The following is a 23,422-nucleotide window of genomic DNA, read 5'->3' on the forward strand; positions in this document are numbered from 1 at the left end:
AGAGAGAGAGAACATATGTATTGAAATTTTAAAAAAAAAAATAGGCATGGGCTATAGCCCATACAACCCAATAGCTAGATTCGTCCCTGTCTGAATGGTAACTTCACTTCAGTATAATGAAATGATCATGTGGGTAATATGAAGATGCACAGGAGTCCATACATGGACCCTTCACGATAGAATTTCGCATCCAATAGGTACCAAGTTGGGCCAATAAGTACCCATTTGGGCCATTATATACACATTTGGGCTAATGGAGCCCAATTGGGTTTGGACCAATAGAGCCTATTTGGGCCATTGGAGATTCCTGCTCAATGACCGGCTCATAAAGATTTGCAAACCAGGCGCATTGAGCGAACGGTCTTTTTATAGGTTTCTCTTATAATATTCAAAAGGGTAATGCTAGGCTTACCACATTTTTCATACCACATTCATACCACCTCTCTAATAAAGGTGGAGCCCACCAATACAATGGGGCCCATCTCTATTAGAGAGGTGGTATGAATGTGGTATGAAAAATGTGGTAAGCCTAGCATTTTCCTATTCAAAAAGGTAATAGGGTTACACAAGCACAAGCAGAGAAGATAATAGGAAGCAAATGATGCTACCATTTCCATTTCCAACAAAGTCTAAGCAAAACATCAACAGATACTCAGTTCACATTATTAACAAAACTCAGTTCACATCGCCAACATCAAATATCAACACCATCGCTTACCCACCGCCATAAACTCACTCCTAACCGCTATTATTTCCGGCTTGGTTTTCTTATCCCCATTTTTAAGCCTCGGCAATCTCAGCAGAATCCGCGGCAGCCAAGATCAGCTCTGGTTGAATGCTTCCCACGTATGATCCATCCAAAGCGTTGGGAAGCCCTAGTGCCTTCAATGCCAAGTGGGCTGCCTTTTGCCCTGATATCATCATGGCTCCAAACGTAGGTCCCTGCATCACCAATAAGGTCCAAATTGCAAATTATTATGTTAAGTCACAATCTCAATTAGGACCACCATTTCCAAACACAAAATCCAAATTAAACTAGGACCACAATATAATCAAGTAATGGAACTTTTACAAACATACAAGAACAGAACAAGGGAAAAGGTTTTGGACCCATATTCCCTTTTAACTCACTATCTTTGAATTGAGTGCAGAGGGGAACAAGACATAGTTGTAAAGGTGGTTCCCAAATAGAGGCCATTACATATATGTCACTATCGTTTAGTAAAGGCTAGCAAATGAGATTGGTTTGGGCCCCTTCTATTATCATTGAGGATGCAACTCTAGGTCGGGTCTACTCTACCTTTCACGATTAAAGGGAAGAATATTTCTTTCCTTCCGACTATTATTACATGGAATCATTATTTGCACCACCTCGAATATTCGCACTCGTCAAAGGCTCAAGATATCAAGGGGAAGAAATAATGTTGATTGAGTGAAGCGTTTTAAGTACAAATGACCCAGAAACACTGATTTTACTGTGCAAATATGACTATTATTCTAAAACTTTAATTCTAAATTATTATATATGCATGCTAAAGGACCAAATTATCTGAACAGTCTAAGCCCAGGCCGCCATCGCGACCCCTATCTTGACCAATTTGGTTTCTATGGCTTAGAATGTTTGTATAAGACATCAAGGATAATTCAGTCCCTTCCATCAGAAAGGAATCAAAGTTATAAGTTTGGCAATGTACTTTCAAAATTCACTCAAACAAACGATTCATGCAAAAACAGTCAGCATGGTATTAAGCGTAAGCAAACTTCCATGCCAGTAATAGTGAATAAATTCATGGGAAAGAAATTTACCATTCTTGGAGATCCATCTATCTCAGCAACTTCCATGCCTGTAACGATCATTCCAGGCACAATCTCCCTAGTCAGCTTCACGATGGCATCTTCAGCCGTGTTCATGTCCAAGGCCTTCATCCCGGGCACGCTCTCGATCATCCCAATGCTCCGCAACCTCTTGACCCCAGTGGCTCCCATGGGCCCGTCGTGACCGCAGGAGCTTACAACCACCTTGGCCTCCATGACATTGGGGTCCATGCACGACTGTGTGTCGTGGTTCATAGACACCAATGCCCAGTTGGTGACCACACCACCAACTCTTCCACCCTTGACGATCAGGTCCTCGGCAGCCACAGCGTTGAAGAGCTTCACGTTGGGCCGAGCAAGGAGCTTGCTCATGATAGTGGAGGTGAATAGGGCGGCGTGCTTGATGACAACATAGTGGTCTTTCTCATCGTAGGCAACGCCGAGCTCATTTAGGAATAGGTGAGCTGGTTTACGCACAACCTGTAAATTATTTGTTATTAGATATACAATCACAATTCTATATTATTTTTTTGGATCAAATTTGATAATGCTAATTACAAAAAGAAATTTTATTAATTTATTTTCAGATCAAGCGAACCCCAATTGAAGCTTTTCAAAACGCTTTTGACAGAAAATCCGACAATATCCAACAATAAAAACAATTTAAAGAAATATGTATATATAGACACAATTCATTCCAACAAAAAATATATCATTAAAAATATACTATTTACACACAGAAAAACAACAGGCACATCGATAACTGTGAATTATCAAAACTAGACGCGGCATGTGAGACACGTGTCACACAGCGAGATTTTCAATTTCTTTATAGCAAATATAAAATTGAAATTAAACAACAATTACCCGCAAAAGACAAAAAATAAAATGAAGACCACCTGATACTTAAAATTTTAAATTACCATGGAGGAAAATAAACAGCTAAACTACAAAACAACAATCATTAATGGAGGCAGAAATGAGATTACCATAGCAGAGAAGAGCTGGCCACCGAGCCATGCACCACCGCCGGGGCTGACAGACTGCTCGATAATGGCGACCTGAACGTTGGGGTTCTTGCTGAGCTCGTAGGCGCAGGAGAGCCCGGCGGATCCGGCGCCGACGACGACGACGTCGGTGTCGGCGTAGGTGATCATATCGGTCATGTAGCGCCTGGTCATCTCCCTGGAGACTATGGACTCCTTGATGGGGTCGAACTTGAAGGCGCTAAGATCGTACGACGGCGTCAAACCGTTGGCGGACATGGAAACAGAGAGGCCATGGCTGTTGGAGTTGGTGGCGGCCTTGGCGGGCTGAAGGCGGACCACGGGAGTGCCATGGAAGGAGGAGTCGAGGAGAGAGGACTTCTGAAGCTTGGTGGCGAGGGAGGAGGAGGTGAGAGTAGAAGCCATGGATGCCATTGACGGAAGAGAGAGAGAGAGAGAGAGAGGAGGTGATAAGATTGATTTGGGTTTTTGGGTTTGTAATTGATGGGAGTGAGGAGGGTGGGTGGGTATTTAAGGAGGGGGTGAAATATCTGTGGGGAAATTGGGAGGGGCCACGTGGGAAGAGGATAGGATATGAATGAAGGGTCTAGAATTTTGTGAGGTAAAGCTCAGCTCAGCACACAGGTCCAGTCCACAGTGTGGGCTGAGTTGTATGGGTGTGTGAGAGTGTACTTCACCGCCATTTGCCTCTGATCTTTTTTGGTTGTTCATGTGGGGTGCGTGCCATTTTTTGTACTTTTGTGCAGAGCCCTTTTGTCATTATCAATGACAAAGGCTCCTTTAAAGAAATAATCTCTTTCATATAGGGTGGACGGATCGGCGTTTGGGTGCGGGAATAGAGGGAAAATACCTTTTCATTTTCCCTTTTTTTTTCTTGCACAAATCATGGTGGGCTTACGCTAATCACTCTAAACTAAGCGTCTTTGTACTTAATGGGGGTAATTTTCACTTTGCTAATTGAAGAGATTTATTTGATATTTTCGTACACACACTTTGGTTTCCTTATTATTCCGTATCTTTTGGCTTTTTTGCTGTCAAATCGTCCCTAAACACACGACGTGATAATAAATCAACCACAAATTATTTAAAATAATGAAATAAATTATTTAAAATTTTTAAAAAAGAAAACATGTCACTCTCTTTCCAATCCCCTCCTCCCAGCACAACCACTACAACTCCCAACAATAATCGTCCATTCCCCCTCACCAATCAAAACACCTAACTTTAGACTTGTCAATGGATCAGATTTTGATATGAATCCGTTACAACCATGTTTGGTTCACGGAATGAATTTTAGGGGAAATCACTTCCCATATCATTTCTTAAGGGAGGAGAAATGAAGTATTCATTTTCCATGTTTGGTAATGCTAGGAAAGTAACCGAGATATATCACTTTATTTCATTTCCCATGTTTATTTTGATTAGGAATGGAAAACAAAGTTTGTATAAATTTTCAATTATACCCATATTAAATCAAATATAAAAATGCATCTAATGATATATTGTAATTCTAAATTGTTAATATGGACAAAATGATCATGAAAAATGTGCATTTAATGTTGGCTCATTTCCCAAATTTTTCAATGAGGAGGAAAAACAAAACCTAGGAGGGGAGCTTCACTTTCCCCCTACTTTCTCATGTGCAAAGCAACCACTTTCCATGCTTAGACTTACAAAGCATGGGAAAGCAATTGATTTCACATCCCCAAGCCTCCTTCCCCATAAACCAAAAGGGGAAAGCTAATAGCCTTTTTTAAGAATTAAATCAGAGACGAAATTTCCATTTTAATTGAATATATCCAATCCGGTCCAGCCCACCAAATATGACCTTAGAGTTGAGTTTTTAAACTTCTAGAGGTCGTTTGGTATGACGAATTGTCATGGACTGGACTAAATCTTGGGACTGTCTTAGATTAGCACGGATTGGTCTAAACTGGATTAAGTACTAACCGACATTTGGTACTGCGTCGAATGAAGCTGGATTGTAAAAATTGTGAAGACCTATGTTTAGTGTTGTGTCAAATTTAAAAATAATTATTTTAATTTTTAAAAATAATTTTTATATAATTAAACGTAAGCTTTTTTCTTCTTTTTGGGGGGGGGGGGGGGGGGTAATAAGAGGGGCTAAGAGCCTAGAACAAACAGACTAAGCACAAACAACACGAGAACTAGACACCCTAATAGCATCCGCAACCAAACAATTCACAAGAAAAGCTGGCACCTCAGTAAAAGACTGCACCCCAGGGACAAACTCAGAACTCTTAGAAGCCAAGACATCAGCAGCCACATTCTACTCCCTAAAGATATGCTTAATTGAACATCTCCAACCAACTTGAAATTTTAACTTGCAACAACTAATAAGGCTGAAAAAGGGTTGTGTGGAAATAGTAGAGCTAGAAAGAAGAGTCACATCCACACTTGAGTCACTTTCCACCTCCACAAAACGAAAGCCAAACTAACAAGCCAAATGAAGCCCCCAAAATATGCCCCACAACTCAGCTTCAAGAACAGAACCAACACCCAAGTTCACAGAGAAGCCCTTAATCCAAATTATCTCTTAAGAGACCACTAGCACCAATAATCTCTTTTCATAGTGATGGCTAATCATTCTAAATTAACTGTCTTTATACTTAATGGGGGTAATTTTCACTTTGCTAATCGAAGAGATTTATTTGATATTTTCGTACACACACTTTGGTTTCCTTATTATTCCGTATATTTTGTCTTTTTTGCTGTCAAATCGTCCCTTAACACGCGACGTGGTAATAAATCAACCGCAAATTATTTAAAATAATGAAATAAATTATTTAAAATTTAAAAAAAAGAAAACATGTCACTCTCTTTCCAATCCCCTCCTCCTAGCACAACCACTACAACTCCCAAAAATAATCGTCCATTCCCTCTCACCAATTAAAACACCTAACTTTAGACTTGTCAATGGATCAAATTTTGATATGAATCCGTTACAACCATGTTTGGTTCACGGAATGGATTTGAGGGGAAATCACTTCCCATATCATTTCCTAAGGGAGGAGAAATGAAATATTCATTATCCATGTTTGGTAATGCTGGGAAAGTAACCGAGATATATCACTTTATTTCATTTCCCATGTTTATTTTGATTAGGAATGGAAAACAAAGTTTGTATAAATTTTCAATTATACCCATATTAAATCAAATATAAAAATGCATCTAATGATATATTATAATTCTAAATTGTTAATAGGGACAAAATGATCATGAACAATGTGCATTTAATATTGGCTCGTTTCACAAACTTTTCCATGTGGAGGAAAAACAAAACCTAGGAGGGGAGCTTCACTTTCCCCCTACTTTCTCATGTGCAAAGCAACCACTTTCCATGCTTAGACTTACCAAACATGGGAAAGCAATTGATTTCACATCCCCAAGCCTCCTTACCCATAAACCAAAAGGGGAAAGCTAATAGCCTTTTTTAAGAATTAAATCAGAGACGAAATTTCCATTTTAATTGAATATATCCAATCCAATCCAGCCCACCAAATATGACCTTAGAGTTCAGTTTTTAAACTTTCAGAGGTCGTTTGGTATGACGACTTGTCATGGACTGGACAAAATCTTGGGACTGTCTTAGATTAGCACGGATTGGTCTAAACTGGATTAAGTACTAACCTACATTTGGTGTTGCGTCGGATGAAGCTGGATTGTAAAAATAGTGAAGACCTATGTCAAATTAAGAAATAATTATTTTAATTTTTAGAAATAATTTTTAAATAATTAAACGTAAGCTTTTTTTGGGGGGGGGGGGGGGGGGGGGGGGGGGTTAACAAGAGGGGCTAAGAGCCTAGAACAAACAAACTAAGCACAAACAACACGAGAACTAGACACCCCAATAGCATCCGCAACCAAACAATTCACAAGAAAAGCTGGCACCATGTTAAGAGAAATTACCCTGATGATCCATATCACTCACATTAGAAGGCTCAACCTTGTTAATTCCCATCTCATTGATATCAGGAGGTTCATGACCAAAAAATAAGCCTCCCTTACCCAAAGGCAACTTTGGAAAAAGAGAGCCACCCAAATTAAAAGAAAACTTCCCCCGAACATCATCTTGAACATCAGAGCCATTAACTTGCAGCCCCACAGGTTCAATCTCATGACAAGAGAAAGGTTTAGCCTTAACTCTGCTCTTCCATGGCCTCCTAAAAATAGAACCACTTTTAACAATACCACCACCAGATGTAGCTACTACAGAATTGGTAATATCCTTAAGAGGTTTTTTAAGCACCCATGTGCCGAAGTCACGAGAGGAAGAAGATTTCACCCCAACACTTTTGGCCTTGGTAGAATAAGTATTAGCAGAAGAACCCTCTCTTTTAGAACTAGAACCACTATTCTTAACAAGAGTAAAACCCTCCGTATCTTCTTTTTTGCCCACCTACTCAGTCAACACATTGAAACGACAACCAAAAACAGGACTAACAGCTTTAGCACCAACATCTTTTGTATTCCTCTTACTAAGCTCAGCACCCTTCCCTATATCATTCGTGCTCTTCTTCCTTAAATTCCTTAGCTTTAACTGTTAGAAATGTGCCCTAAGAGCCAATACATTTGATGTAATCTCCTTAGAATACATTTCGTATATGATAAATAAAGGGCAATATTATTTTGTTATCTTTTATGTCGCATAAAGAAACAAAAGTCCAGGGTATACTAAATAAGAGATAAAGTAATCTAAAGAAGTTTAGATTCGGGAGACCTTTAATCTCTAACTGTAGTATCCCAAAATGTTCCTAATCATAGGGTTATCAAATGGGCATTGATAAACCGTCAAGATTGGCACATACTATGTATGCTCAATAATGAGGATGGTTGGTCTCAAACCATTTGTGTAGTTGACACTAATACAAGTATGTGGGTGCTCATTAGTGAATGAGTACACTGAATGCGATCAACCGCAGTTCTCGTCTGGAGTATTTATCTATATGTCAAACGAGAACTTATAGTTGCAATAATGCAAATTAGTCCTTAGACCTGAGGCATCATGGTTGTCTTGTGATGCGTTATTGATCTTTGATAGCTCACAAAGGCAAGTCGTAAAAGATTTTCCTTATGTGTTATTGGGATCTCTTAATTCATCATGGAGACATGTGAATGTACAATAAGGAATCTCTACCTTTGATAAGAAAAGGAGAATGTTTCAAGATATGATTAAGTGAATCTTCGGCCGAAGTACTTGAACATGATTTAGAAAGTGTTTTAATTATGTTCTATCGAATCATATGAGGTTAATCATATTAGGGGTTTGACATTATCAATCCGTACCCTAATAATATGATTGGAAACATTGTATAAGAGAAGGATCGTATTGCATTGCAATTCCAACTGAATAGGTTCTTCATCTATTCTAATTAGCTTGGGTAGTCATGATATATTGCTAGATGTCACTCTTGGCTTGTGGAAGTCCTAGGATTGATTGTGATCGATCCAAATAAAGGAAGAATTAAAAGGGGGTTTTAATTCCAGTTGGTTAGAAAGAGTTCTAATGTTTTCCCACTGCCTTGCTAAATTAGAACCTAATGGATCGCACACCTTTAATGGTTAACTTTGAGTAATACAAATGAGAATGAGGAAATCAATTTGATTGATTTGATGTGGATGATTTACTACGTGTAAAAATATATTTGGGCCTCGGTAATAGTTAATGAGAAGCCCAAATGGTTGGGTATCAAGCCCATGGACTTAAGACACCTAAATTATGGCTTAAGTGTCATAAGGCCCAATTTTGGAAGCCCAATGGGGTTTGGCCGAAAATGCTTAAGTAAAGGTGTATGGGAATTGTTTCCATAAGCTAATTAACACAACAAACAAAATCCAACATCAACCAAATAGGTTTGGGAGATCAAAGAGAGATAGTTGTGAGTTTTCAAGAGTGAAACACTATCTTCTTTCAAAGGGGTTTAGATTGAAACCAATCTTGAGAATCTTGCACTAGCATCCAAGTATTCTCAAGATACTTCTTCTCATCTCAAGGTTCCATTGGTGTGGAGACTTAGAGGCCATATACTTTTGTGGCTCACAAGGAGGAGAAAGATCAAGAGGAGATCAACAAAGGGAAATCATCAAGAGAAGACCAAAACACAACTTGGTTCATATTATAGCTTCAAGGGTAATTAGAACTTCCCCTTTCTCTTGAATTTTCATTTATGAAAAACATATCAATGTTCATGGCCTAAGATACTTGGAAGAAGTTTTGTTTTGAATTTAAACAACCACCTTATTCTTCCGCTGCGATTAATTTGATTAATTGTATGTTTAATGTTCAAAAGAACTTCTTAAAAATGTTTTAAAATCAACAATTGGTATCAGAGCCATAGGTCATGAACTTGATATGTTTCTAGGGTTTAGAGATGCATATGTGGGTTGTGAATTCATTTAAAAGTATAATAGTTATACTTGATTTATTTTGATTTGATTGAATAAAAATCAAATGGAGTGAAAGGGGTTGTTTGGGATTTTGAATTTCCGGATTTGTGTTTTGATGATTGATGCTCTCTTTGAATGCATATATGTATGTATAAACATTAGAGCATAGTTGCATTAAAACCCCCATGATTTTAACTTCATGAAATATATGATATTAAGAGCATGAGATGGTTAAAATGGAATATGGATTTTTCCGGAAATAGCATGAACATTCATATAAGTTCATATGCATGTTCTTGGTGTTCTTGATGTTCTTGTTATGGGATCCTTTTGATCCATAAGTTAGGTGGCTAATCTTGATGATTATGTTTAGTGGAATTTTCCACCAAAATAGGTCAAAAGATGATGATGGTGTTTTATTATAAAATTAAAAGTTTTTCAAAATGTTTCCACTCAATAAACATTTACCCACCACACTAAAATTAATAAGATTACTTTGGTGAGTGTGTGGGGCTTTCTAGGTATAAATGTTGGTGATTTGATATAAAATGCAAAAGTTGATCAATTTATTCATATCACTAATTATTTACCTACCACACTAAAATTATTTTTGATTACTTTGGTGAGTGTGGTTGGCCTACCTAGTCACATTCATGATTATTCACCTTGTTGGAATAATCATGATCACCACTTTGTGTTAAACAAATGCATACTTTAACCCCACACCTTAGTGGATCAACATTGGATCCATTATTAATTGATGAATAATTTTGGACTTGCAATATATGATAAGTGTAACTATGTCCAAAAGATTTCCACAATTACTTTTGCTATTGTAGTAAAACGTTTTCACTCCATGGTAAATTTATTTTGAATATGGTTACCACTTGAATTAAACCCACATATGTATGCAACCCAAGAGCATGTTTTTACATTGCTAGTTTAATTGTTTAAAGCGTTTAAATAATTAAAGGATGGTTATGAACTTAGACCAAACAATTGAGCTATGTGATTGGCCGCTTATTGGATATGTATTCGATTTTGATTGGCTATGTATTAATGAAATGGCTTTCATGCCTAATTTATTTGGCTATGTAATAATGAAATGGCTTTCATGCCTAAATTATTGTTATGCGCGCGTAATTAAAATGAATCACCTTCCAAGACCATTATCCAACATGGTGGCTCGTGTTGGATCAACAAGAAAGTTCATAATCATCCTATAAGCCCAATGCAATTTGAATGTTCGGTAATGACAATAATTAACCAATTAGTAGCACCATGTATTCTCGCTATCTTAAGCAAATGGTTTCTAAAATAATTAGTGGGAGTATTATGTGCTACTAATATGTTGCATTGGGAACCATTTAATGAGATTAGATAGGTAATTTTAACAGGATTAGAATTGGATTAACATGAGACCAAATTAACTACCCTCAAAGCAATATTAAGTTGATAAGCGAAATGGCATTTTGAATGCTATTTTGTGGCCTTCCACCGTGGTAGTCTCTTATTGGGTGGCACATTTACACTTTGTTGTACCTCAGTGAGGCAACATCCAGTACTTGTAACCATCCAAGGGAAGCCTATTACACATACTTGATGTAGTGCGGATAGATAACGAGTGTGGCCAACAAATCGTTAGGTTGAGGTCATGCTTGAAACCCTATACCCACAAGCATGGTGGGAATAACTTAACTAAGACGAACGAAACCAACAAAATGTTAGGTTGAGGTCTAGTTCTCTAGAGGCCATAGTGATGGGTATTCACATGAATGATGTGATTGGATAAGACTATCCTCTCATTAGTAAGATAGCAATCCAACAAACTGTTAGGTTGAGGAAAACTATTTGAAATTGAGACTCCCATCCCCACTAAAAGTTTCAACGGAAACTCTCGGATTTCAAGAGGGATATGAAATTTGCCAAAAATAGTGGGAGCTACCATCATGACTTAAAGACCCTAAGTTTTTGGTAGAAGATTAATCTAAACTAAAATTTGTTTACGTTGTTGCAGAATTTTCAAATGGCCGTTAAAAACCCAATCTCATCGATACTTAACAATTACATCCTTGATGGCACGAACTATCCTGGTTGGCTTCGCAAAATGAAACTTGTCCTTAAAATGGATGAGATTGATTATGTGTTGACACAAGCCCCACCACATATTGCTCCTGACGAAGAAGCTACTCAGGAAGGGATAACTGCTTATGAGAAGCATGTTAAGGATGATAGTAGAGGTAAATGTTACTTACTAGCATCCATGAATGATGAGCTACTTAAACAACATGAAGATATGGATGATTGTGCTTCCATATTGCTTCACCTTAAAGAGCTTTATGGTGAAGCTACTCGTAGCTTGCGATTCAATACAATATGTGAACTTGTCAACACAAAGATGACAAGAGGGTAATGGCACTAAGGAACTACTAAGGAACTTGTCAATATGTGAACTGTGGGTAATGGCACTAAGGAACTACTAGTAGCGTTGTGTTGACAAGTTCACATATTGTATTGAATCGCAAGCTACGAGTAGCTTCACCATAAAGCTCTTTAAGGTAGCACAATGGAAGCACAATCATCCATATCTTCATGTTGTTTAAGTAGCTCATCATTCATGGATGCTAGTAAGTAACATTTACCTATACTATCATCCTTAACATGCTTCTCATAAGCAGTTATCTCTTCCTGAGTAGCTTCTTCGTCAGGAGCAATATGTGGTGGGGCTTGTGTCAACACATAATCAATCTCATCCATTTTAAGGACAAGTTTCATTTTGCGAAGCCAACCCGGATAGTTCGTGCCATCAAGGATGTAATTGTTAAGTATCGATGAGATTGGGTTTTTAACGGCCATTTGAAAATTCTGCAACAACGTAAACAAATTTTAGTTTAGATTAATCTTCTACCAAAAACTTAGGGTCTTTAAGTCATGATGGTAGCTCCCACTATTTTTGGCAAATTTCATTTCCCTTTTGAAATCCGAGAGTTTCCGTTGAAACTCTTAGTGGGGATGGGAGTCTCAATTTCAAATAGTTTTCCTCAACCTAACAGTTTGTTGGATTGCTATCTTACTAATGAGAGGATACTCTTATCCAATCAAATCATTCATGTGAATACCCATCACTATGGCCTCTAGAGAACTAGACCTCAACCTAACAGTTTGTTGGTTTCGTTCGTCTTAGTTAAGTTATTCCCACTATGCTTGTGGGTATAGGGTTTCAAGCATGACCTCAACCTAACGATTTGTTGGCCACACTCGTTATCTATCCGCACTACATCAAGTATGTGTAATAGGCTTCCCTTGGATGGTTACAAGTACTGGATGTTGCCTCACTGAGGTACAACAAAGTGTAAATGTGCCACCCAATAAGAGACTACCACGGTGGAAGGCCACAAAATAGCATTCAAAATGTCATTTCGCTTATCAACTTAATATTGCTTTGAGGGTAGTTAATTTGGTCTCATTTTAATCCAATTTTAATCCTGTTAAAATTACCTATCTAATCTCATTAAATGGTTCCCAATGCAACATATTAGTAGCACATAATACTCCCACTAATTATTTTAGAAACCATTTGCTTAAGATAGCGAGAATACATGGTGCTACTAATTGGTTAATTATTGTCATTACTGAACATTCAAATTGCGTTGGGCTTATAGGATGATTATGGACTTTCTTGTTGATCCAACACGAGCCACCATGTTGGATCATGGTCTTGGAAGTTGATTCATTTTAATTACGCGCGCATAACAATAATTTAGGCATGAAAACCATTTCATTATTACATAGCCAAATAAATTAGGCATGAAAGCCATTTCATTAATACATAGCCAATCAAAATCGAATACATATCCAATAAGCGGCCAATCACATAGCTCAATTGTTTGGTCTAAGTCCATAACCATCCTTTAATTATTTAAACGCTTTAAACAATTAAACTAGCAATGTAAAAACATGCTCTTGGGTTGCATACATATGTGGGTTTAATTCAAGTGGAAACCATATTCAAAATAAATTTACCATGGAGTGAAAACGTTTTACTACAATAGCAAAAGTAATTGTGGAAATCTTTTGGACATAGTTACACTTATCATATATTGCAAGTCCAAAATTATTCATCAATTAATAATGGATCCAATGTTGATCCACTAAGGTGTGGGGTTAAAGTATGCATTTGTTTAACACAAAGTGGTGATCATGATTATTCCAACAAGGTGAATAATCATGAATGTGACTAGGCAGGCCAACCACACTCACCAAAGTAATCAAAAATAATTTTAGTGTGGTAGGTAAATAATTAGTGATATGAATAAATTGATCAACTTTTGCATTTTATATCAAATCACCAACATTTATACCTAGAAAGCCCCACACACTCACCAAAGTAATCTTATTAATTTTAGTGTGGTGGGTAAATGTTTATTGAGTGGAAACAGTTTTGAAAAACTTTTAATTTTATAATAAAACACCATCATCATCTTTTGACCTATTTTGGTGGAAAATTCCACTAAACATAATCATCAAGATTAGCCACCTAACTTATGGATCAAAAGGATCCCATAACAAGAACATCAAGAACACCAAGAACATGCATATGAACTTATATGAATGTTCATGCTATTTCCGGAAAAATCCATATTCCATTTTAACCATCTCATGCTCTTAATATCATATATTTCATGAAGTTAAAATCATGGGGGTTTTAATGCAACTATGCTTTAATGTTTACACATACATATATGCATTCAAAGAGAGCATCAATCATCAAAACACAAATCCGGAAATTCAAAATCCCAAACAACCCCTTTCACTCCATTTGATTTTTATTCAATCAAATCATGTTCAAGTACTTCGGCCGAAGATTCACTTAATCATATCTTGAAACATTCTCCTTTTCGTATCAAAGGTAGAGATTCCTTATTGTACATTCACATGTCTCCATGATGAATTAAGAGATCCCAATAACACATAAGGAAAATCTTTTACGACTTGCCCTTGTGAGCTATCAAAGATCAATAACGCATCACAAGACAACCATGATGCCCCAGGTCTAAGGACTAATTTGCATTATTGCAACTATAAGTTCTCGTTTGACATATAGATAAATACTCCATACGAGAACTGCGGTTGATCGCGTTCAGTGTACTCATTCACTAATGCGCACCCACATACTTGTATTAGTGTCAACTACACAAATGGTTTGAGACCAACCATCCTCATTAATGAGCATACATAGTATGTGCCAATCTTGACGGTTTATCAATGCCCATTTGATAACCTTATGATTAGGAACATTTTGGGATACTACAGTTAGAGATTAAAGGTCTCCCGAATCTAAATTTCTTTAGATTACTTTATTTCTTATTTAGTATACCCTGGACTTTTGTTTCTTTATGCGACATAAAATATAACAAAATAATATTGCCCTTTATTTATCATATACGAAATGTATTCTAAGGAGATTACATCAAATGTATTGGCTCTTAGGGCACATTTCTAACCAGAAATGAAATAACAATGATTCAAATTCAGGGTCTCCCTGGAAGGTAGATTGAGACGATAGGTGCCTACAGCTTTGGCAGCTACCTTAGTGCCATTACCCACAGTTAGCACCATTTCTCCTTTTTCGAGTCTTCTACTTCCTACTAGTCCCTGCACACAATTGCAAATATGTTGACTAGCTCCTGAATCAACTATCCAGGTAGAAGTATTAACTGTAAAAACTGATTCAAGAAAAAGAGTGTTACCTTCCGAAGGCTTGTTCTTTAAGCTTGCGAGGTAATCCTTGCAATTTCTCTTCCAATGTCCATCCTTTCCACAGTGAAAGCAAGTTCCATACCTTCTCTCCTGTCGCTATGACAAAGTCTATTCGGATTTTGCTTGCAATAGCTGCATACCATGATTATGAGATTTGGCAAATGGATGTGAAGACGGCTTTTCTTAATGGCCACCTTCAGGAAGAACTATACATGGATCAACCTAAAGGCTTCATTTCTACAGCTGATAAGCATAAGGTATGCAAGCTACATAAATCCATTTATGGGTTGAAGCAAGCTTCTAGGAGTTGGAACATCCGCTTTGATGAAGTTGTCAAATCGTTTGACTTCATGCAAAACATGGATGACCAATGTGTGTACAAAAAGGTCAGTGGGAGTTCGGTAGTATTCCTAGTGTTGTATGTGGATGACATACTGATTATTGGAAACGATATAGGAATGCTGTCTTCAGTGAAGCTGTGGGTCACTAAATCATTCTCAATGAAAGATTTAGGAGAGGCATCTTATATACTTGGAATAAAGATTTACCGTGATAGATCTCAGAGAATAATTGGATTATCTCAATCCTTGTATATAGATAAGGTGCTAAAGAGATTTCATATGGAACAATCTAAGAAAGGGTTACTTCCAGTTAGACATGGACTTCACCTTTCTAAGAACATGTGTCCGAAAACTCCTGAAGAGATACAGCAGATGAGTAAAATCCCTTATGCATCAGCAATAGGGAGTCTCATGTATGCCATGGTTTGTACAAGACCAGATATTAGTTATGCTCTTAGTATAACAAGTAGATACCAGTCAAACCCAGGATTAGATCATTGGGGAGCTGTTAAGTGTATCCTTAAATACTTACGAAGGACTAAGGATATGTTCCTTATTTATGGAGGAACATCAGAGTTACGAGTGGAAGCGTTTACTGATTCGGATTTCGCATCTGATGTTGATGATCGTAAATCCACATCTGGGTACGTCTTCATTCTGAATGGAGGCGTTGTTAGTTGGAGAAGCTGTAAACAAAGTGTTACTGCTGACTCCACCACTGAAGCTGAGTACATTGCTGCCTCAGAAGCGGCAAAGGAAGCTGTTTGGATGAAAAAGTTCATTACTGATCGGTTCATAATTGTATATCATTTTGTACCCTTCTAGCTTATGATTTGGTTATGTTTTTGAGTTAAACTTGTGCTTTTAATCCTTTTTGTGTTTATCTTTCAGTTCATTGAGCTTTAGGTAATAATTATGGCTTTAGAGAGCATAATTCATGCAATTCAAGCATGTTAGGGCCTAATTTGGATGAATGGATGAAGAGCTTAAAGACAAACTCAATTTTGGCTACAGTCCCCTGCCAGCCCAGTTTCGTAGGTCATATTGCAAGCTTTGTTTCAGCAACCTACATAGCTCGGATGAGGCCACATTCTTCATGAAAGTTGTTCCAATGGGTGTGTAATATAACATATCCAAAATTCAGCCCCATTGGATAAATATGGAGTCTGTTACCTAGCAAACACAGAGCCATGCTCAGGATGGATTTTATCAGCGCGCAAAATGAGTTAGCAATTTGTTTTGGCCTTAACTTCCTCCTCCGACCTTGGATTGGCCCAAATGATATATGGATGGAAAGAAGACATTCTGAACTTCAAGTTTGAGTGCTTAAAGTCTTAATTTGCTTAAGGAAACCCCAATTCGTAAGCCCTTGAAGTTGCTGGTCATGCTGACCTCAGGATGAGCTATTATTTCTGGTTGGAAGCTTGGTCATGGTGACATGAAGATGAGCTAGGGCTGCTGGTGGGATTTATTAGTGAAGTGCATCAACCATTTCAGATTTTATAATGGAAGTGTTGTATGCATTAGTGAAGTGCATCAACCATTTCAGATTTTATAAAACAAAGTGTTGTATGCATTAGCCATACTTAATTCAGATTTTCAGCTTCCTTAGGCCTATATATAGTGAGGTTTCCCAAGCTTGTAAACACACCCCAAGGGGGGGAGCTCTCAAACACTTCTCTAGAGCTCCCTTCCCTTCTCTCCCTCAAATTCTCTTAGTTTCTCTTTCTAGTTTTCAATTGTTATAATGAGATCTTTGTGCTGAAATTTTCCTTTAAGTCTTTCCAAGTTCTACTTTAATTTTCATTGTTATGTAAATTCTTTTCTTTAGTTTCAAGTTTGATTAGTTTCCAAGTTTCAATTATGATTTTTGTTCTTATTCATTATGCTTATAAGTTAATATGCTAGTTTGAATGATTGATCACCATTTAGGCTTGCATGTTAGCTATCTTGGTTTGAATTAAGAGTAGACACCATACTTTAATTCGAATTGAACTATGAATAGGAAGAGTATGTATGGACATTCGACAACAGGGATTAGATACATGCTTGGTTGTTTAAAATGTTCTTCTATGCTTAATGGGTTCCTAATGCTTAATTTTAGGTTAGACAACAAATGATCAAATTAGGGAATTAGGAACACAAGGTTATGACCACACACCATGGCTTAATCATACTTTAGCTAGAATCAATCCGTTAATCTAATTGAACTTGGGAACTTATTTGCTTGAGTTACTTATTTCTTTCTTCCTTGTTTTATGTTCTTTGTTTTTTGTTTCTATTTTGTGTAGGGAAACTAAATTGGATCATTCAATCACCAATCCCTGTGGAATCGACCTCGCACTTACATATGCTATACTACCAACGGTTCGTGCACTTGCGAGTATCACAAGTTGAGGATGCAACTGAATCCATTTTGGTGCAGCTGTATTTACGCAACAATTACCGAACTAAATGTGGTTCCAACCATAATGTCACCAGTACCTTTGTACTGTGACAATAATGGGGCGATAGCTCAAGCCAAAGAACCAAGGTCTCATCAGAGATCCAAACACATTGACAGAAAATTCCACAAGATTCGAGAACTCATTTCGAATGGTGATGTGTGCATCCTAAAGGTTGCATCAGCAGACAACGTAGCAGATCCACTCACTAAGCCTATGTCATAGTCACAACTGGATAGACATATAGAGAAAATGGGTATTAGATACATGGCTAAATGGCTCTAGTGCAAGTGGGAGACTGTTAGAAATGTGCCCTAAGAGCCAATACATTTGATGTAATCTCCTTAGAATACATTTCGTATATGATAAATAAAGGGCAATATTATTTTGTTATATTTTATGTCGCATAAAGAAACAAAAGTCCAGGGTATACTAAATAAGAGATAAAGTAATCTAAAGAAGTTTAGATTCGGGAGACCTTTAATCTCTAACTGTAGTATCCCAAAATGTTCCTAATCATAGGGTTATCAAATGGGCATTGATAAACCGTCAAGATTGGCACATACTATGTCTGCTCAATAATGAGGATGGTTGGTCTCAAACCATTTGTGTAGTTGACACTAATACAAGTATGTGGGTGCTCATTAGTGAATGAGTACACTGAACGCGATCAACCGCAGTTCTCGTATGGAGTATTTATCTATATGTCAAACAAGAACTTATAGTTGCAATAATGCAAATTAGTCCTTAGACCTGAGGCATCATGGTTGTCTTGTGATGCGTTATTGATCTTTGATAGCTCACAAAGGCAAGTCGTAAAAGATTTTCCTTATGTGTTATTGGGATCTCTTAATTCATCATGGAGACATGTGAATGTACAATAAGGAATCTCTACCTTTGATAAGAAAAGGAGAATGTTTCAAGATATGATTCAGTGAATCTTTGGCCGAAGTACTTGAACATGATTTAGAAAGTGTTTTAATTATGTTCTATCGAATCATATGAGGTTAATCATATTAGGGGTTTGACATTATCAATCCGTACCCTAATAATATGATTGGAAACATTGTATAAGAGAAGGATCGTATTGCATTGCAATTCCAACTGAATAGGTTCTTCATCTATTCTAATTAGCTTGGGTAGTCATGATATATTGCTAGATGTCACTCTTGGCTTGTGGAAGTCCTAGGATTGATTGTGATCGATCCAAATAAAGGAAGAATTAAAAGGGGGTTTTAATTCCAGTTGGTTAGAAAGAGTTCTAATGTTTTCCCACTGCCTTGCTAAATTAGAACCTAATGGATCGCACACCTTAAATGGTTAACTTTGAGTAATACAAATGAGAATGAGGAAATCAATTTGATTGATTTGATGTGGATGATTTACTACGTGTAAAAATATATTTGGGCCTCAGTAATAGTTAATGAGAAGCCCAAATGGTTGGGTATCAAGCCCATGGACTTAAGACACCTAAATTATGGCTTAAGTGTCATAAGGCCCAATTTTGGAAGCCCAATGGGGTTTGGCCGAAAATGCTTAAGTAAAGGTGTATGGGAATTGTTTCCATAAGCTAATTAACACAACAAACACAATCCAACATCAACCAAATAGGTTTGGGAGATCAAAGAGAGATAGTTGTGAGTTTTCAAGAGTGAAACACTATCTTCTTTCAAAGGGGTTTAGATTGAAACCAATCTTGAGAATCTTGCACTAGCATCCAAGTATTCTCAAGATACTTCTTCTCATCTCAAGGTTCCATTGGTGTGGAGACTTAGAGGCCATATACTTTTGTGGCTCACAAGGAGGAGAAAGATCAAGAGGAGATCAACAAAGGGAAATCATCAAGAGAAGACCAAAACACAACTTGGTTCATATTATAGCTTCAAGGGTAATTAGAACTTATCCTTTCTCTTGAATTTTCATTTATGAAAAACATATCAATGTTCATGGCCTAAGATACTTGGAAGAAGTTTTGTTTTGAATTTAAACAACCACCTTATTCTTCCGCTGCGATTAATTTGATTAATTGTATGTTTAATGTTCAAAAGAACTTCTTAAAAATGTTTTAAAATCAACATTAACAACATCCATTCCCTGTGCATCTTTGTTGGAACCTCAGCCTCATTTGTAACAATATCCAAATTCACATCATCAACCTGGACATTAGAAATATCCTCCATACACTCAGCATTATCTGACTTCGATACCTGCTGTTTGGCTTGCAAAATAATAGGGCAAGTATCTCAACCATGCCCATAACACCCACATTCAAAGCAAACCAAATTAATCCCCTCATGCACAACCCCATAAGTACGGCATTCAATCTCAATGAAAGGGGTGAGAGGCTTAGCCAAATCAAGTTTGACACAAATTCGAGCAAACTTACCACGAGCTTGACTGAGAGTATGAGCATCCACCTTGACAGTAGCACCAACAAGATTTCCAATTTTTTCCATGACATTAGCACGAAAATATTCAACATTCAGCCCATTAATTCAAACCCAAGCAGTCATATGGGTGATCTTCTCCTCATTCGCATTAAACCCAAGCTTCCATTTCTGTGTCACAATGTATTGGCCAACAATTTGTCAAGGACCACTAGTAAGAACGTATCTCATATCTTCCTCATAAAGGAACTTCACAATGAAATAGGTGTTCTCTAGATCTATTAAGCTCATAGGACCCTTAAGTTCCCATTTCTGAAGAAGACGAGATCTAAGAAAGGTGTAAGCCAGAGGATGACCCATGAGCTTAAGGGAATTGCCCCTTGCTTAATCACAACATCATCATCGACAAACACCATATGATCCTCCACCATACCAAAATCCCCAAAAACTTTATCCTTAAAACTCATTGGGATTGGAGGAAGAGGGGGAGACGGCTCATCCGATTCCAGTTTGCCGACATCCAACATCTCCTGGGTACGAGCTCTCTTCTCACCAGCAATAGGGCCATCTTTAAGAGAACCACCCACCCCAGCAGAGAAAACAAACTCTGGCATCACAGAAGCCGTCGTCGACGGCAGCTGCAATCACAAACCCTTAGCAAACGCAAAACTAGTGAGGAAACAGAGAAAAACTTCAAAGTGCGTGAAGCGCTTTCTTTTTCATTTCACTTTTCCTTTCTTAATGTAATATTTTTTTTTGTTATTATAATTACCAAATTGACATGTACATTTCTTGTCCTCCATACCAAAGGCTTTTTGTTTATTATTGAGGGCATAAATTCCATCAAGTTTATGTATAATTGAGTCTTTATTTGTATGCAAACACAAAAAATTTGATTAATATATCAATAACAACCACCGACCACCACTCAGTTGTCTTGTGAGTATTGTTGTTATTTTAAATTTTTAACTTTAGTTGTTTGTGCAAAATTGAGGTTGTTATGAACAATATCATGTAGTGTTGCCCATTGCACATTAAAAACCATAATTTAAATATATCCATACATCAAATAGATATCCAACACTTCCATAAATCACAAATTTTCCAACCCCACATATGATCCATACTTGTCTTTAAGCAACATACTAGCAACAAAAATACATTGAAAATGAAGGGAGAATGCTTATTTCAAACAAAAAAGCCACTCTAACATATGACTTGCTCATTCATCTCAAACTTTGTCCAATTGCATTTTGGTGTAGATGTCCTTCCATTTCATAAGTCTCACATACTGAAATAAACATGAAAAGAGCATATAAAATGGAAACATAAACAACAGGAATATGAACATAAGATTAAAAAGTGTAAGGTGCTAAATTTGCATAAGATACCACTTCAAATTGCCCAATATACAGATTTGCAAAATCATATAGGTGAGCAGTTCATATTCAAGATAAAATTGAGATTTCATTGTATAACTCAACCAGCACAAAAATTTTCCAAAATCCATATATGAAAAATCATATTCTTGAACAGTTCATTAACAAAAATCAGATTTCATATTATAACACAACCATCTATACACTAATTGCCCAATAATCTTTTCAGTCATACTCAAAATCAATTGTAGATTAGAGATCAATAATTCAGTTTAATATCATAACACAACCATTCCTTTAATTGCATAACCATACCTGCAATCTCTCAACTGACAAGCAAGTTCTCAACAAGGCATTGCAATAATATCCGCATTCCATAATCGGATTACAAACAAAAAAGGAATACAACTCCAAAAACAAAATTATTATAGGGTCAACGAGGTAAATTTTCAACCCCAAGAATAACAAAACAAAATCTTTGAATCTAAACAGAACAATGTTATTAACAAAACAAGATTCTTAGCCCATGTGTAATCAAACCATAGTGACAGACACCACTCACCATCCACAATATGCCTCTGATGATATCCTTACAGTAGGTGTGCCTCCAACAAGTCCTGTTTGAATACCATGATCCAACTTCTTTTTTTTTTTTTTTTAAATGAACTTTTATTCCATGAAAAGCAAAAAATACAGAAGAACAAAAACAAGAGTGGACAAGAAGTTCACAGGAACACCAGAAAAACAAAACACCATGACACCATGATCTGCAGACTAGTGTTAGGCATGACTAGTAATTAGTGAGCCAAATATAGAGCTAGGTAAGTTTTTGAGTAAGTGATTTTACTAAGCCAAATAGAGCAATGGAGAAACTAAAATTTCACTAACCAACTTGGCCTTCAAGCCCATTCAATGATTCAAGTAGTGACAGAGTACGCCATTTTCTTAGAACATCATTCTTGCTGAATTGTTTAATGATACTTTTCGACACATGCATAGAATCACATATGCCTAACCAAAGGCAAAAGCCATTGGCAACACAAACAATATACACACTCAAACTTGTATTTTAAAACGAAGAAAAATTACCTTTGAAAAATGTTGTAGAGAGAGAGAGAGCATTTGAGAAAAGTGGAAGAAGGAATAAGAGAGGTATCAAAAGGAGAGGCGGAGTCACGAACGAGAGAGAGAGAGGCGGAGTCGCATGTTCTCAATTTAGCGAATGGCTTATTTTGCGAACCGAATTTTAGGCTCTCTGTATAAGAACAATGAGTAAGGAGGTTTTTTTACTATTGGACTCCACAATACCCCATCTTACCAAACATGGGCTTCAAGTCCTATTTAGCAGTCCAAGGAAGTGAGGCCTACCAAACATGCCCCTATCGTACTAATTAGTTCATTAATGAAGTCTGTTAGAGATGCATGCTCTAATAATCGAACCAAACAGAAGTGCTTTCGAATAGCAATTGACCTCAAGTATCAAGTTTGAGCTAGCTAAATTTGCACTTTCTAAGAAAAAGAACAAAAAGAGAAGCTATTTTTCATCAAGAACCGCTTTCGAGTAGTACTTGAACCTCTAAGTGAACAAGCATTGTGAGAAGAGTGATCCAAACAAGCCATTTGAAAGAGAGAATATTTGGGTATACCGTCAAGTAGTTCAAGTAAGAAGAACTTAGTTTAAGGGAGGATATACTGGGGAAGAGGAGGCACTTAATGATACCGCATAGTAAGAAGAACTTAGCTTTCGATCAAGAAACCAAATGATACCACATAGCCTCTCCCATACCCTACTAACTACCAAGGAATCATCATGAAATCTCTATATGTTTATTGTTTTCCATTCACAGAAAATAATTTGCAGGGAAACCTGGACAAGGAGCA

At 37.1% G+C, this 23,422-nt stretch overlaps 1 protein-coding gene and 1 long non-coding RNA gene across 2 annotated transcripts; one reads left to right on the forward strand and one right to left on the reverse strand.

The window, feature by feature from the left end:
• Positions 1–264: 264 nt before the first annotated feature.
• On the forward strand, positions 265–732 carry LOC148295039 (uncharacterized). Its single transcript, XR_015835285.1, has 2 exons — positions 265–396; positions 553–732. It is a non-coding gene; the product is annotated as an uncharacterized LOC148295039 (long non-coding RNA).
• On the reverse strand, positions 581–3,308 carry THI1 (thiazole biosynthetic enzyme, chloroplast (ARA6) (THI1) (THI4)). The gene is made up of 3 exons (XM_088252193.1): positions 2,805–3,308; positions 1,807–2,295; positions 581–942 (listed from the first exon to the last, which is right to left on the reverse strand). The coding sequence occupies exons 1-3, from the start codon at positions 3,234–3,236 to the stop codon at positions 781–783; spliced, it is 1,083 nt and encodes a 360-aa protein (XP_088108319.1). The 5' UTR covers positions 3,237–3,308; the 3' UTR covers positions 581–780.
• Between the last annotated feature and the right edge of the window lie 20,114 nt (positions 3,309–23,422).

This window comes from Prunus avium, chromosome 4 (assembly GCF_965620075.1).
Source record: "Prunus avium chromosome 4, drPruAviu1.hap1.1, whole genome shotgun sequence".
Taxonomy (NCBI): Eukaryota; Viridiplantae; Streptophyta; class Magnoliopsida; order Rosales; family Rosaceae; genus Prunus; species Prunus avium.

Bases quoted from the DNA above. Each gene is read 5' to 3' on its own strand.
- THI1 (XM_088252193.1), bottom strand. From the start codon at position 3,236: ATGGCATCCATGGCTTCTACTCTCACCTCCTCCTCCCTCGCCACCAAG. The intron at 2,296-2,804 runs GTAATCTCATTT...AATAATTTACAG, and splicing joins GCCAGCTCTTCTCTGCTATG to GTTGTGCGTAAACCAGCTCA. The intron at 943-1,806 runs GTAAATTTCTTT...TTGGTGATGCAG, and splicing joins TAGATGGATCTCCAAGAATG to GGACCTACGTTTGGAGCCAT.